General features: G+C 53.5%; 1 protein-coding gene across 1 annotated transcript in view; it reads left to right on the top strand.

Moving 5' to 3' along the window:
* The first annotated feature begins 12916 nt into the window (after window positions 1-12916).
* Window positions 12917-15395, top strand: part of SQSTM1 (sequestosome 1) — a 12314-nt gene continuing 9835 nt past the window's right edge. The window contains exons 1-2 of the mRNA XM_007465505.1: window positions 12917-13199; window positions 15270-15365. Coding sequence (XP_007465567.1) covers window positions 12995-13199; window positions 15270-15365 — 301 coding nt within the window. The 5' untranslated portion in view covers window positions 12917-12994. The remainder of the gene's footprint in view (window positions 13200-15269; window positions 15366-15395) is intronic.

Consider the following 15395-nt stretch of genomic DNA (forward strand, 5'->3'; position numbering starts at 1 on the left):
GTGTAACTTTTCCAGCAAACCTTTTCCAACTTCATGTATCATATATTATTCTGTCCCTCATTTTCTTTTTCATTTAGAAACAACCAGCTCTAGGACAAAATCACTTGTTTTTTTCCTTTTAACAAAATGCATTTCCATTCCTCATACCTTCATTTACTGAAAACATGTTTCCCATTTTCCTTGCATACTGAAATGTTTTCCTTATAATTCTTAACCTTAAAGTCTTTTTCTTTTTTATTTAAATTTATTTAATTTCTTTATTTTTGGCTGCGTTGGGTCTTCGTTGCTGTGCGCGCAGGCTTTCTCTAGTTGTGAGCGGGGGCTACTCTTCGTTGTGGTGCACAGGCTTCTCATTGCGGTGGCTTCTCTTGTTGCGGAGCACGGGCTCTAGGTGCATGGGCTTCAGTAGTTGTGGCACGTGGGCTCAGTAGTTGTGGCTTGCGTGCTCTAGAGCACAGGCTCAGTAGTTGCAGTGCACAAGCTTAGTTGCTCCGTGGTATGTGGGATCTTCCCAGACCAGGGCTCAAACCGTGTCCCCCTGCATTGGCAGGCGGATTCTTAACCACTGTGCCACCAGGGAAGCCCTAAAGTCTTAATCTCTAGAAAAAACTAAGAAGCAAGTAATTGTAAACTGTTTGTCATACCAGCATTTTCTCATTGGTATGTCCCGTAACCTCTAGAAACATGCATCTTCCCAGAGCACTATTTCTTTCCTCAGTGTGGTACAAGACACGTGTCTAATAAACCCAAACATTTAATTTCCCTCTTGGAAGAGAAAAGTAGGTAAATTTAGACCTGTATAGCAATTAATGTTCCAATATTTTATCTTATTTGAAATGGCCTGGATATTCAATGAATTCCTATCATTTGACTTAATTTAGTTTCAAGTTATCAAAATTTGGAGAAACTATTTTAGATGCACATTTCCAAAATATAATTATTTCTATAGAGTTTACCAAGAAGCTCTTATCTCAGTTACATTTACTTAAAAATTTAATCATATCCGGTTATCTTCCTTGTTGACAAATTTTATAACAGAAACAATATGCACTTATTGACTTTCAGTAACCCTAGGTACAATAAAAGTATTATACTTAATGTTGATGACTCTAAAGACAGGTCTATATTAATTAAACCTACAAGTTTAAGCTAACTTTAATCCAGATAATAATTCAATACTGAGTATTTCCCAGATCACATGGACCTGAACCTGAAATGTATTCTGGTGAGTTACTTTTATATTTCTGAGACTTTATATAAGTGCTTAATTTCCTTTAAGCCAATTAAATATAGCTCATTTACAGGTTGATTTTTACATAAAGACAGACAGCACCAGAGACCACAGTTTTCCTGCTTGAGTTTAAAAAGGCCTCTTTTTTTTTTTTTTCCTCCTCAGTCTTGGGGACTACAGATGGATCAGATAGTTCCTGAGAGCTCAGGCAGAACAGTTACATTTTAAAAGCAGGGGAGAGAAATGCAAGCTCCCTTCTCCCCCTCTCCCTTCTTTAAAGTCCTACTAAGTAATCCAAGGCTGGAGTCCCAGGCAACGTGAGCTGTGTTTGTATTTCAAGGCTTAAGTGCTCGACCCATGCCCACAATGAGGCAGAGACTTGCAGGAGTGGTTGCACAGACAAAACTACATAAAACAAAGATCCTTTTACATTCACTGACTGAGACTCAACATGTACCAATGACAGAAACTTAAAGACACAAACAAGAAACAAAGACATGGTGTTATGGCGAGGTGGCCTCTGGAGGACTTTGTCCAGCCCAACTCCTCTCTCAACTGGCCCTTCTGCCAGCCAGAGTTAGGAACACAAAACAGAAAAGTATGGGGGGGTCATGAAAAAGGCGAGCCAACAGGGAGTCTCCAAGATGGAAGGGATGGGAGTATAGGTATGAGGACCAAGGGAGAGGTATAGGGAGGAGGGACAGAAAAGACTGAAAAAAAGAGAGGGATTGCCATTTCAACCTGCCCTGTGGGTGTCTATTCAGGCACCAGACTGTGTGCTTCCAGAAAGGACCAGTGAAGGAGGGAGCACCCTGTCCATTGCCCACCAGGGTGATCAAGCCTGGAAACCAGTCAGTTGTAAGTCGTCTGTGGGACTCCAACCCACAGGTGAGACTCTCACCCACACATACACCAGTATATAGAAATCTGCTGCTTCAGCCTGTTCCCTCCCAACAGGACTTATCTTGGCAGCAGGAAAATAAAGGTGAGCATATTGCGACGATAAGACTTCTGGCCACTACAGGATATGATTTGAACTTCTATCACTCTCATAAATCTCCCATTCAGGAAGAGCCTGCTGGACCAAGATCTGCATGGTGTGAGGGGAGCCTCTCCCACCTCTGTCACCAATCAAGGTGAAGCATTGCCAGCCAGAGGGAACCATTGCCAGCACGAGCTGAGAGGAGGGATGCTGTAGCTGTGCAACATCCACTCTCAGAAGGATAGGCCAGAAGTAGGAGAGGACAGAGAGAGAAGACAGAGAGAGAAGTAGGTATCAGGAGAGGAAAGGGACAAAGGGGAGGGGGAAAGCAGTGAGGGTAAAAGGACAAAGGGGAGGGGCAAAACGTTGCTTGAGTGAGGGTCCTGAGGTCCTCAGGGACCGGGAAGGGAGACTTACCAGGTGTGGTGACAGCTGCATTCAGTGGTCCTGGAGGTGCCCACATCCTCTCCCAGGAGGGAGACAATGTCCCTTTGTGGAGTCTCCACAAAGTCTGTTGCTGACCAGGGTTCGTAGACATCTTAATTAATAGAAATTGATAAGAGGCCAGACAAGAAATCCAGGCAAGGCTTTACTGGGACCTGTGTTGCAGCAGGAGGGAGTGAAAACAAGTTAACAGTTTTCTGTTGCTTGCTCCTGAGGCCGGGGCAAGCTGGTTCCTTATATGGGGTGAGGGTAGGGGCGGGTCCAGGGGTCAGGCCTGAGGGGTGGCTTAGGTGGTCTGCCACCGCCTGGGTGGTGCTGTGTGCAGGGGGCATGTGTGGTACCCTGCTTTTGCTCCTGGCTCCTCAGAAGTGGCAGCTGGGTTTTTGTATCTTGTTATTCATAACTTGCCCCAACTTGCATGCACAGGCAGTTATTTTTAGTCCCTTACAGTTTCTTTGTATTTTGTTGCTGGAGGAGATGTCTGTCCAGATGCAGGCACTGCAGCAAAGGATCCCAGGTTTCAGGTCCCAGCCTGTCTCAACCGTATTTCCTTATTCATTCATAACAAATGTTCTGAGCGTCCACCTGTGCCAGATCATGCTTGAGTCACTGGTGACATAGAAGCACTGTGCACGGACATCAACCTAGTCCCTACCCTGCCAGAGTCCCATCTGCAGCCACTGTGCCCAGTGCTGGGAAGGTAAGGTCCATGGGGCTCAGAAAGCTTATAATGTGGGGAATTACCACACAAGGACAGAGGGCCTCCCTGGGAAAGTGAGGTTAGCTGTATGACCCAGGGGAGAAAAGGAGTTGCCTCAGTACAGGATTGATTAGCATAAGCAATCAGTGCTAGCCTGGGTAGAGCTCAGTGAGAGAGGAGGTCTGGAACCGACAGGGGCAGAGCAGAGCACTAGCATCTAGCACACCTCGTCAGGGATTTGGGTTTTTACCCTTGGAACTGTGGGATCCATCCAAAGCAGGGAGAGGAGTGGGGGCGGTGGTGGGAGTGAGTCATATTTGCATTTTGAAATGATCGCTTTGGCAGGCATGGAGAAGGAACTGGAGAAAGTAAGAGGAAGCAGGAAGACCAGCCAGGGCTGTGGTAGAGAAGGTGGTCCAGGATGTGCCACTGTGACATAAAAATTATTTTGAGCTGAAGGCATTTGAGAATAGTTTTTTTTTTTTCTCCTGGAACTCCCTTATCTGCCTAAAAGCAGAGCCTTCACAAAGAATTCCAGTGTCCTAAATCCCCTCCCTGGGAGCAACTAGGCAGGGAAAGATTTGTAATAGGGAAGAACAAATCTGACTCTATATTAGATGTTTCTTTTACTTTAACATTTGAGTTAAGAATGTTGCCTATAGCCTGAAATATACAAGATAGCCCATTCTCAAGGCTCTGACCTTTAAGGGTATAACACTTTTCCATTCATATAGAGATAAAAAGTTGCAGAACAGAGAATAACATTTGTCTTGCTGGAGGTTTACAGGAACGTTGTGACCTGACCTGGGACAGGTACAAGAACAAAGGATTCCTGCACCAAGAAGTTTGCAACAACCAACCACGCCCCTCCATCACCTTGCCTTTAAAAATGCTTTGCTGACACCCTTTGGGGAGTTCCCTATGGGGTTTTTTCGGCAGGAGCCATGTGTTCTCCTTGTGTGGCCCTGCAATAAACCTTTCTCTGCTCTGGACCCCAACGTTTTGGTTTGTTTGGCCTCACTGTGCATCAGGCAACACAAACTTGCATTCAGCAACAGATTGACTCTTTTCACCTGATAACCCAAATAGGCATTGTCACAAAACTCCCAAATATTCTCCTAAGGACCCATTTATCCTTCCTAAAAGTCATGTGTTTTCCACATAAGTACCTTTCTCCCCCATTCCCTCTCTGCTACCCCCATTAAATTGGTATATAAGCCCCAAATTATAACTGTCTAGTACATGAATAAAAACATTTTCTTGCTCATCTGTCTTTTGTTGGTTTAATTCACAGTACTGAATCTAAGAGGGTAGAGGAAAAGGTTTTCTGCCCTGACATAGGCAGCTAGGAGAGACATTGTCTGGAATGGGGGACAGGGATTGGAAATGAAAAGTAAATGGGGGGCTTCCCTGGTGGCCCAGTGGTTGAGAGTCCGCCTGCTGATGCAGGGGGGCGCGGGTTTGTGCCCCGGTCTGGGAGGATTCTGCGTGCCGCGGAGCAGCTGGGCCCATGGGCCATGGCCGCTGGGCCTGCGTGTCCGGAGCCTGTGCTCCGCAACGGGAGAGGCCACAGCGGTGAGAGGCCCGCATACCGCAAAAAAATAAATAAATAAAAAATAAATGGGTTCAGGACATTCTTTAGAAGATTTTTTATCATTGAGGTCAAAAGCGTGGACGAGAAAGACAGCCTGCCTGGGTTCATAATACTGGCTCCACTTGCCACAAGCTGTGTGACCTTGGGCAAGTTACTTTATCCTTTCTGTGCACATTTCATTGACATGTAAACTGGGGATAATAATCAGTCTGGATGGGCTTGATTATGTTGCTGCAATAACCCCAAGTCTCTATGACTTAATAAAGGTATATTTTTCAAAGCCTGAGGGTCAGGTAGTTCCTGCCCAGGCTCCAGGAGTAACCATCTGAACACTGAAGGCTTCCCTGGAAAAGGGCACGAGAGCTTTAGAAGCTCTGGCTTTGGCAAATAAATGGCTCTTCTGTCTCAGGTGCTTCGCCAGAGCTAATCACGTGGTCTCACCTCAAGGGAAAAGATGAGTTAACATATATAAAAAATTGAGAATGCTCCCCAGCATAAGAGGAGCACTACAAGAGTGTTATTACTTTTATTTTGGGGGAAGCACAATCAACAGGAACTGCTGGTGGTTTGAGGGCATGGCATGGCCACAGCTGACCCCCCTATTTCTGGTCTGCATTGTGGTGACCATCACCGCTATTGGGAACCCTGTGGCAGGCACGGCGTGTGGGGAGATGGTGGTTCAGTACTCTTGGATACAACTGACCAAGACCAAAATCAACTGGTTTAAGCCATTTCATGATCCAGCACTCAGCCTGCAGGGACCCAGAAGCTTACAGGCAAGCTCCTGCTTTCAGGTGGCCCCAGTGGGCATTTCCATGACCATCCCTGACCCAGGGGGCTACAAATGCTCTGTCTGGCCAAGCCTGGGTCATGTACATACCCCACCCTACCCACAACGGCAGGGGAGAAATGACTCCCCAAAGGAAAATTTCCATCTAGAAAAGGGATGGAAATTGAGCAGGGTGAGAGTGAGATAGGCTGGGACTTGGGAACTGGGACCCTTTACAGCAGTGCTTGCACCTGGACAAATATCTTCTCCAGCAACAAAATACAAACTATAAGGGATTAAAAGAAACTGCATGCTTGCACAATTGGGGCAAATTATGAACAATAAGATACAAAAAGGCCAAAACCCAACTGCCACTTCTGAGGTGCCTGGAGCAAAAACAGGGTACCAGGCATGATCCCTGCACACAGCACCACCAAGGGAATGGGCAGACACCTAAGCCACCCCTCCAGAGTGACACACCAATCTGCCCCTACTGTCACCCCATTTAAGGAACGAGTTTGCACCCCCCTCCCCCATCCCCTGAGAGAGGGAGCAAGAAACCTGTTACTTGTTTTCACTCCCTTCTTCTGCAGCAGGAGTCCCAATAAAGCCTTGCCTGAATTTCTGGCCTGGCCTCTTATCAATTTCTATTGATTAAAGAGTCCATAAGCCCAGGTGTTAACAAGGGGACTAAGGAATGCAAAATCCAGGGGTGGGGAGGGGCTTTAGCCCCCTTCTCTCTCCAGAAGTCTTGTCTAAGGGAACCTCAGTTCCTCCTCTAGAACTGCAGTCTGAGGGTAGAAGAGTGTGGGTCCCTGGGGGTGAGGGGGCTGTGCCCTTCCCAGTAGCTGTGACCCATGCCCTGCGGACTTCTCCCTACCTGACATGCTTTTAACCAGGTCGCAGTGGCTGCCATCCTGCCAAATTTAGCATGTCCCCGAGAAGCTCAGGCTCTGTGGGCTCTCCAGTCCTCTACTCTCTCTTCCGCTCAGGGCCTGCCAGACAGTAACTACTGGGCGCCAGGAAGAGCGCCTGCTAAGGCCCCTGCCTCAGCCGCCAGGGCCAGGGCACGCCTTCCCCTTGCCTGGTCGCTTCCGCGAAGCCCGGGAACACCTTTTTTGTTGTTGTTGTTGTTGTTGTTTTTTTTGGTACGCAGGCCTCTCACTGTTGTGGCCTCTCCCGTTGTGGAGCACAGGCTCCGGACGCACAGGCCCAGCGGCCATGGCTTACCGGCCCAGCCGCTCCACGGCATGTAGGATCCTCCCGGACCGGGGTACAAACCCATGTCCCCTGCATCGGCAGGCGGACTCCCAACCACTGCGCCACCGGGGAAGCCCCGGGACACACCCTTTTGCCACCACGACAGGGCGACTGGAACAATGCAGCCCCGCACCGCAGCCCCCGCAGAGCCCGTGCTCGTGGCCCCTTCTTTTCGTGGGCAGGTCTGGTGGCTCCTGCGCGACGCGGCCGTCACGGGAAGGGGGCACCCGGGATACGGTTTTACAAGAGGTCCGAGGGGGACAGGACGCCGCCTCTCCAGAGAGTCAGGGTTACACAATAAGGAATAAACGCTACGTCCAACACTCGCATGACCCCCACGCACCCCGCAAACGCTACCTGAGCTCCCTCAAATGCCAGGCGCGGGCACCCAGGCTGAGCAAAGGGGCTCAGAGCCCGCGCCAGCAGCAGAGGGTGCGCAGGGCCGTGGCGAGAGCCAGCCGCAGCCATGAGGCCGAGCGGCAAGAGAGAATAGCGTGCTCGGGGCGTGTAGGGCCGGGGGCGGTGGCGACCATTTAAGTACCCCTCCCAGAGAAGCACTGGCGGTTGCCGGAGCCTGGCCGTAGGGGCCGTGCGCCAGGACTTCGGAGCACGAGAGAATGCCAGATAACTTGCCATAAAGTTTTCGATGGAGAGAGGAGGGAAAGGGCCCTGTGCCTGACCGGCAGCGGCCGCCCGTTCCACGTGATTCTAAACTCCCAACCAGGTCGGGAAAGCGGCTCCCGCCCCCCGGGCACCCTCTCACTGCTCGGCCTGGGTGTGACGCTCCTGGGAGACTGCTACGCTGGCCTCTGCTGCCCCGAGCCCAGCTGGGAGCCCCCGCACCTTCTCCCGCGCCTCCTCCTCCCCCTCTGCCTTGAGCTGTTGTCCACCTGTCCTGAAGGACCAGGCACCTCCGCGGGTCTCCGGCCTGGACCCCGCTGGGGGCACCAGTTCCCGGCAGGGGTCGCCGTGCGGTTTCCTCACAGCTCCTCTCCCCCAACACCTCATGGCTCCTCCCTTGATTTTTCCAGAACCTTGCGCAGTCAGGCTGGTCCTCTGCTTTGGGGGCCCCGGGCCCTATGCGCCCAGGGGTAGGTCTCCACCGACCGGAGAGGCCGGCGAGGGCCGGGGCTTTCGGATCCCAGTCGTGACACTCGTCCGAGCCCCGCTATACCCCCCACCCCAGGCAGGGGCAGGCAGTTTCTACTTAACTTCGTTAAGTGTCTTAGGGGGCCTGCGACCCGGCGGCCTGGCCAAACCACTTCTGACCGGCGGATCTGACGCATAGAGCGAGGTATGTGCTCCCTACCGTGCGGGAAAACCGAAGCCCCTGCCGGCTTTTCAGTCAGGCAAGGACACCGCCCGGCGCCCGGAGCCCAAGGACACATGTTGGAGGGGTAGGCGCTGGCTGGCGGACGCTGCCGGGGTCGGATCAGCCTTCCCCCAGGCGGCCCGCGGCGCCCCCCGCCCCCACCGCCACCCCCACCTTGGCCCGAGCCCCGGCCGCTTCCGCTCCGGGCCGCAGGTTCCTTCCGGGCAGGCGCGCAGGGTAGGAGGGGGGTCTCAACGGGAGAGGTCGCTGGCACCACCCGTCTGATCTCATGATTATTATTATTTTTTTAAGATGTTGGGGGTAGGAGTTTTATTAATTAATTATTTTTGCTGTGTTGGGTCTTCGTTTCTGTGCGAGGGCTTTTTCTAGTTGTGGCAAGCCGGGGCCACTCTTCATCGCGGTGCGCGGGCCTCTCTTGTTGCGGAGCACAGGCTCCGGACGCGCAGGCTCAGTAGTTGTGGCCCACGGGCCCAGTTGCTCCGTGGCATGTGGAAACCTCCCAGACAGGGCTCGAACCCGTGTCCCCTGCATTAGCAGGCAGACTCTCAACCACTGCGCCACCAGGGAAGCCCTCATGCTTCTTTTGATCTTGGGCGCCAGGCTTTCGGATACGTATTTACAAACGTGGCCCGGCATTGGGCCTCCCTTGGCCTCCCTTTCCCGGTTCAGCTTAGGTGAGAGCCGTCTCCACGGCCCCCTGCGCACAGCATGGTAGCATCCAACTCAGCCCGCGCCCCCTCGATGACCCCCGCAGGGCCTGTCGTGTCCCCCCTCCCCCTTCTAGTGCGAGCAGCCCAGCCCAGAAAGGCCAATCGTGCCTTCCAGCAGCCATGCAGGAGGGCCCCGGGGCTCCCAGGTAGCCCACAACTTGGCATTACCTAACTCTCCAACCATGTCTCCTCCGTAGCTTTATTTCCCCAGGACCACTGACTCTTTGAGCTCCTTTTCTTTCAGAAGCCCCCCTCTCACCCCCATGGCCCTTCTGGGCTGGGCTGTGGGCTTTTGCAGGAAGGGCTAAAATGAGGTGATGTCCAGTGCCTGGGGATTTTCCTGAGGGGTGGTGCTCAGGGAAGGCCGCACTGAGAAGGTGGCATTTAGAGTGGGAGGTTGCCACTGGAAGCAGCGACTGGAGGCAGTGGGGAAAGTGGTCCAGGCAAGGGGAGGAGCCAGGAAAAAGTCACCAGGTGGAATGATTTGACTGGCTAGGAACCAAGGAGAGGGTGTGTGCCTTCCTCCTTAGGGAGAGGAAGAGAATAGCAGACAGGTCCTAGGGCAGTGTGTCCTGAAGGCACCCTAGCCATGACACTGTTCCCCCATGGAGAAACAAACTCAAACCTTGGGCCTGGGGTTGGGGTGGGGAGAGGCTTGATCACCTGTGATCTTCAATCTAAATGGTGGCCCAGAGCAGCTCAGCCTGTGACCTGTGGTGGCCTTGTCTCTGGCTGCCCCATCACCTACCTCTAGGCTTGGCTCCACACCCCAAAGAAAATAAACTAAAGGGAACTTCAGGACACCATTGTCAGAGACAGGCTGGGACCTGTGACCCTTTGCTGTAGTGCTTGCACCTGGACAAACTTCTTCAGCAAGGAAACACAAAGAAACTATAAGGGACTAAAAATAACTGCTCACATATGCATTTAGGGCAAATTATGGACAACAAGATACAAAAAGACCAAAAAAACCCCAACTGCCACTTCTGAAGAGCCGGGAGCAAAAACAGGGTGTTGGCAGCAAAAGCAGGGTACTGCACATGCCCCCTACACGCACCACCACCAGAGGGGTGGGCACACCACCTAAGCCACCCCTCTGGCCTGGCCCCTGGACACGCCCCTACCCTCACCCCATATAAGAAACAAGCTCACTGTCCCCCACCCCCCAGAGAGAGAGAGAGTAAGGGAACCTGTTAGTGTTTTTGCTACCCCCTGCTGCAGCAGGTGCCCTAAGAAAGGCTTGCCTGAATTTCTTGTCTGGCCTCTAGTCAATTTCTGTTGATTGGGGAAGGCCCAGAACCCTGGTGGTTATCAGGATTATTTTTGGAAAGGAGAACTGAGGGGGTGGTTACAACACACCAGAGAGCAATAAAACCAGAAGGCTTTCCAGGCACCCCTGCTCCTCTCATCTTCCAGAACCTTTTGACTCAAGGTCTCTTCTGTGCTCCCCACTCTTTCACCTCAATCTTGGCTGTAGTCTCCTGCTTGCCACCCCCCCCTCCCAGCTGACACCCACAAAGGCAATCAGACAACAACTAACACACGTAGGGGGCAACACCAGGGAACGGTGACTCAGATCGTCCCACTCCAGTTCCATTTCAAAGGTGAGGAAACTGAGAGGCTGATCATTTGCCCAACAGTGGCAGGGCTGGTGGATAGTGGGTCTCCTGATTCAGGCACCAAGCTTTCCCATTGGCGGAGTGTGCATGCTATGTCCTGGAGGGTAGGGAGGGGTGTCAGTGGGCAGGGAGCTCCCTGCAGCCCTGGGAAGGTAAGGAAATCAGATGTGGGAAGGAGGCCTTGGATCATAGGGACAGGGTCTGGTGGCCAGCTCCCTGCCACCCTGGCCTCTACTTGCTCTTTTGGCCCCTGCGTCCTGAAGAGACCCATGCAACAGCTCCTCACCTCAGCTGCCTGGCTGCCTGATGTCATTGAGATGGGTGGCAGCAAGGGGGCCGGGGATCCCCTGGTTATGACAGCTGGTCATGGGATGCTGACTCACTGCCGGCCAGACCACCTGACCACAAGCGCAGGCGGAGAGGGCCCTGCAAGGGAGTTCCCCAGCTGCAGCCTTGTTTACCTCTAGCAAGCCTTGGGGGAGGGCAGGAGGAGGGCAGGGCTCAGCAGTGGGGCATGCTGGGAAGGCCAGAACCTGGGCTCTCCAGGGGCAGGGGTCTCCCTGCTTCCCAGGGCCCCATTTCCTTCCAACCCCTTTGTCCCTGAGCTTTCCATCCCTCTCTGCAAACCCACCACGGTCCCAAACAGAGCCAAAAGGCAAGAAAGCAAATGTGTTCCTAGGGGCAGCCTCCGTCTCAGCTGCCTGTTTAGACAGAGGCTGTGCCTGGAGTCCTTCCTGAAACCTGAGGTTCCCTAGAGCCACAGGGCTTTCCTTGTGCACCCCCCATGCTCTCAGATGGGGATGATGTAGTTCTGGGGTCAGGAAGCTGGGCTCTTGGCCTGGCCTGCCCAGGGCTGAGTGGCTCCCAAGCTGCTGAGTCACACGGGGGCACCTGTGGGCCACTGCAGCCTCTGCCCAGTGGAGGCTGTTCCCTCTTTGTCCCCTGACCCTGTCTGTAGGGCAGCAGGCAGATAGGGTCACTTTCCCAGGCTTACAGCAGGGATGCAGAGAGAAGCCTGAGAGGGGACTGTCCTCTCTACAGGGCTGTTCTGGAGCTCTCTGCGAAGGACAAGCCACACCTGTGGACAGGTCCCTGCTGTGCTTCCACAACCAAGTCCCCCTTGCACCTGACTAACCAAATCCAACCTACTTTCCTGTGGTCTCCAGGTTTCCCATCCCTTGAAGTTTTACCTGCTTCCACAAACCCTACCATGAAAAAGCATGAATTTGACTCAGTAGGTTTGACTTTCTACTCATAGAACCGTATCTGGGAGGATTCATAGGGTGACATAACCTTCCTGCCTACCTTCTTCTAAGACACCCACCCGCAACAACCCCCTTCCCCCAGGCCATTTGAACAGGTCACTTTTGTCACATAAAGCCAGAGATGTCCAGTGCAGGAGGGAGGTGGGCAACAGAGGCCCAAAGCCTCTGTTTCTTGGTCCCTAGCTGGGGGCTGTTGAGCTAAGTACTGGGCTGCCCATGAGGCCAACAGACCTGAGACCCCTCAGGCCCTTGGGCACCACCGGCTGACTAGTGGGTGTCCAGGCACCAATGGGGAGTCTCTTGGGCTGCAGTGAACACTTGGTGGCCACTGAGGCTCCAGGAAGCCTTAGCAGGCCCTCCAGTCAGGTGGGGATGGGAAGATCCTGCGCCCTTCTGGCACCTCTCAACCCTACCCCCTATCAAACTGGGAGCTCCTCTCTGGTGCTCAGACTTCAGTTGGGGGTCTGTCCCTCAACTCAGTAAGGGACAGTCATGGAGGATGCTGGGGATGGCGGAGTGGGCTGCCACCTGAAAAGCCGATGGCTTCGAATGGGGTCGGCTGCCAAGAGTGACAAGGTCAGGACAGCACCTCGGGAGCCAATTTGTTCTAGGTGGCGGTGCCCGCTGAGCGCCTAGGAACTTCCTGGCTTCCGGCCTCTGTTGTCCACCTCCCTCCTGCACTGGCCATCTCCGGGCGGCCTGGGTTCTGCTCTGCTGAGTCACGGCCAGGACCAGACCTGCGAGGGATCTGGGGCGGGACCCTGGCCGGTCCCTTTCCCTAGGTGCAGAGGCGGGCGCCAGACCGAGAGGTCGGACTGCGGGGCCGGCCTCTTGGGGTCCCTGATGCATTAGGGGCAATGAGGAAAGGGGGCGGCTATGAGGGGGCCCAGCGGCGAGGAGGCTGTAATGAGTCTGGGGCTCCCGCAGGGTGGCTCGCGCGCGACGGCCTGGCAGCAAGGGCTGGACCGGGCGCGCTCAGACCCCGCCTCCAGGAAGTGGGGAGGGCGGGGCTCCCAGAGTGCCCTACAAAAGGCGCACGCCTGAGCGGCTACCCAACGGCTCCACTCCTGCTTCCCAACTGCCGGCGATGGCGTCGCTCACCGTGAAGGCCTACCTTCTGGGCAAGGAGGACGCAGCCCGCGAGATCCGCCGCTTCAGCTTCTGTTTTAGCCCGGAGCCCGAAGCGGAAGCTGAGTCCACAGCTGGCCCGCGGTCCTGCGAGCGGCTGCTGAGCCGGGTGGCCGCCCTGTTCCCTGTACTACGGCCCGGCGGCTTCCAGGCTCACTACCGCGGTGAGCGGGCCGGGCGCCCTAAGGCAGCGGCGCGGGGTCGTGACGCAGTCCTGCCCTGCCGGCGGGGTGGCTGCCTCTACTTTCTCGTCGGGCCTGGTGGCGTCTGCGGGGGTTTGCTCTGGCTGCTCGCTGGGTGGACGGCGGCCCGCGTGGGTCCCTAGTTCGGCTTCGGGTGCCATCCTGGTGACGAGAAGTGGTGACTACAACCGGCCCTTGTAGGGTCAGGCGCTGCCCGGCTCTCCGGGCGGATCTCAGGCCTGGCGGCGTAAGAGACCTCCTCCCCCACCCCCACCCCCGCCCGCCATGATGTTGCAGATCTTGGCGAAGGCGCACCGGGGCGTCCTCACCGGCTCGCGAGCAGGCACAGGGTGGTCAGAGGGGCACTCAGGTTACAGTGACATCTTGTTGCTGCCGAGTCTGGGCCTGCCAGTGCCAGGTGGGGGTTGTGATAATAACCCGGAAGAGCCTGGGCCGGCAGACTAGGAGGAAGGGCTGGCTGGGGAGGAGGACTCAGCTGTGCGGCCTGGCCCGCGAGTTCCGGGCCGGCGGCTGGGAGGGGAGGTCGGGGACAGACCACAGAACGCCCAAGACCAGGCGGAGTCCAGACGTTATCCCATTGGCAGTGGATAGAGGGACCAGATGAAAGCGTTCTTGAGAAGTGTTGGTGTAGGGACAGAGCCCAGGAGCCAGCTCAGTTTCTAGCTGCGCTGGCAAGACTCGTGGCTGTTGGGGGTGGGGTTGGGGGAGGTTGTGACTGGGACGGAGGCGGGCCTGCCGGTAGGTGGGTCCGTGCTAGGACCTTCCTCAGGACTGCTGCCATCTTGCCAGGGCCCCAAATTTTAAAATTTATTTATTTTCAGAGTAGATCGTTGTTTATTTATTTTTAAAATTTTTACTGGAGTGTAGTTGCTTTACAATGTTGTGTTAGTTTCTGCTGTACAGCAAAGTAAACCAGGCATACCTACACATATATCCCCTCTTTTTTGGATTTCTTCCACCTTTTTTAAAAATAAGTTTTATTGAGCTACAGTTCCCATACTATAGAATTCATCCATTTAAAGTGTACAGTTTTTGGCATATTTACAGATTTGTGCAGCCGTTATCACAGTCATCTTGGAACCTTTCCATCACCTTATAAAGAAACTCTGTGCTTTAGCTATCCTCCCATCCCCATCATCCCATACCCCCAGCCCTAAACTACCACTAATCTACTTTGTTTATGGATTTCCCTATTCTGAACATTTCATGTAAAAATATGTAGTCTATTGTAACTGGTTTCTTTTACTTAGCATAATGTTTTCAAGGTTCACCTATGTTGTAGTATGTATCAGTATTTCATTCCTTTCTGGGGCTGGGAAAGGTTCAATTTTATGGACACAGCACATTTTGCTGAGCTGTGCATTAGTTGATGGACATTTGGGTTGTTTCCACCTTTTGATACAGCCCCTGTTTTTATGGTAGATGTTGCATCTGGTGATCCATAGACCTGAACCAGCCTGCAGATGTATGGTGTGGTTTGTCTTGCATGGTGATGCTTTAAACCATTTGAGCCAACATGTAAAAACTGGAGACTACATATAAATACGTAATTTTAGCTTTGTTGGGGGAGGAAGCAGGCAGATGCATTCTACTTTACTCTCCTAAGGCACAAGAGGTCCAAGGCTTTTGGAGGGGCTGGACCCTTGAGGAGCAGGTCAACAGATGGGGATCTCACACAGTTGATGGGGGGGCTGGGTCTGGTTGGATGTGGATGGAGACAGCACCTTTCTGACGGGGCAGCTAGTGCAGAGGCAGAGTGGCAGGTGGCCAGGTGCTACCATTGCTGTGCCTGCACACATGTACTCTGCCTCTCGTGTGCGCCCAGGGTCCAGGTTGGAGTACTTACTCTCCAGGCAGTGGCAGAGTGAATGGGTAGTTTGGCCTCAGCCCTACTTTCCCCTGGCTCAGACAAGTGGGCTTCAGTTTATAGCCCTGCAAGTGCCCCTTTCGCACTGGTCTCAGCCCTTTTCAGCAGCTTGTGTCCAACTGAGAAGCCCTGGGCGCTCACTTGCTGTCTTTTAAACAATCTAGATGAGGACGGGGACTTGGTTGCCTTTTCCAGTGACGAGGAACTGAAGATGGCGATGTCATATGTGAAGGATGACATCTTCCGTATTTACATTAAAGGTAAGGGGCAGCCTGAAGCCAGGTGTTCCT

The sequence above is a fragment of the Lipotes vexillifer genome, unplaced genomic scaffold (genome assembly GCF_000442215.2).
Source record: "Lipotes vexillifer unplaced genomic scaffold, Lipotes_vexillifer_v1.1 scaffold613, whole genome shotgun sequence".
NCBI lineage: Eukaryota > Metazoa > Chordata > Mammalia > Artiodactyla > Lipotidae > Lipotes > Lipotes vexillifer.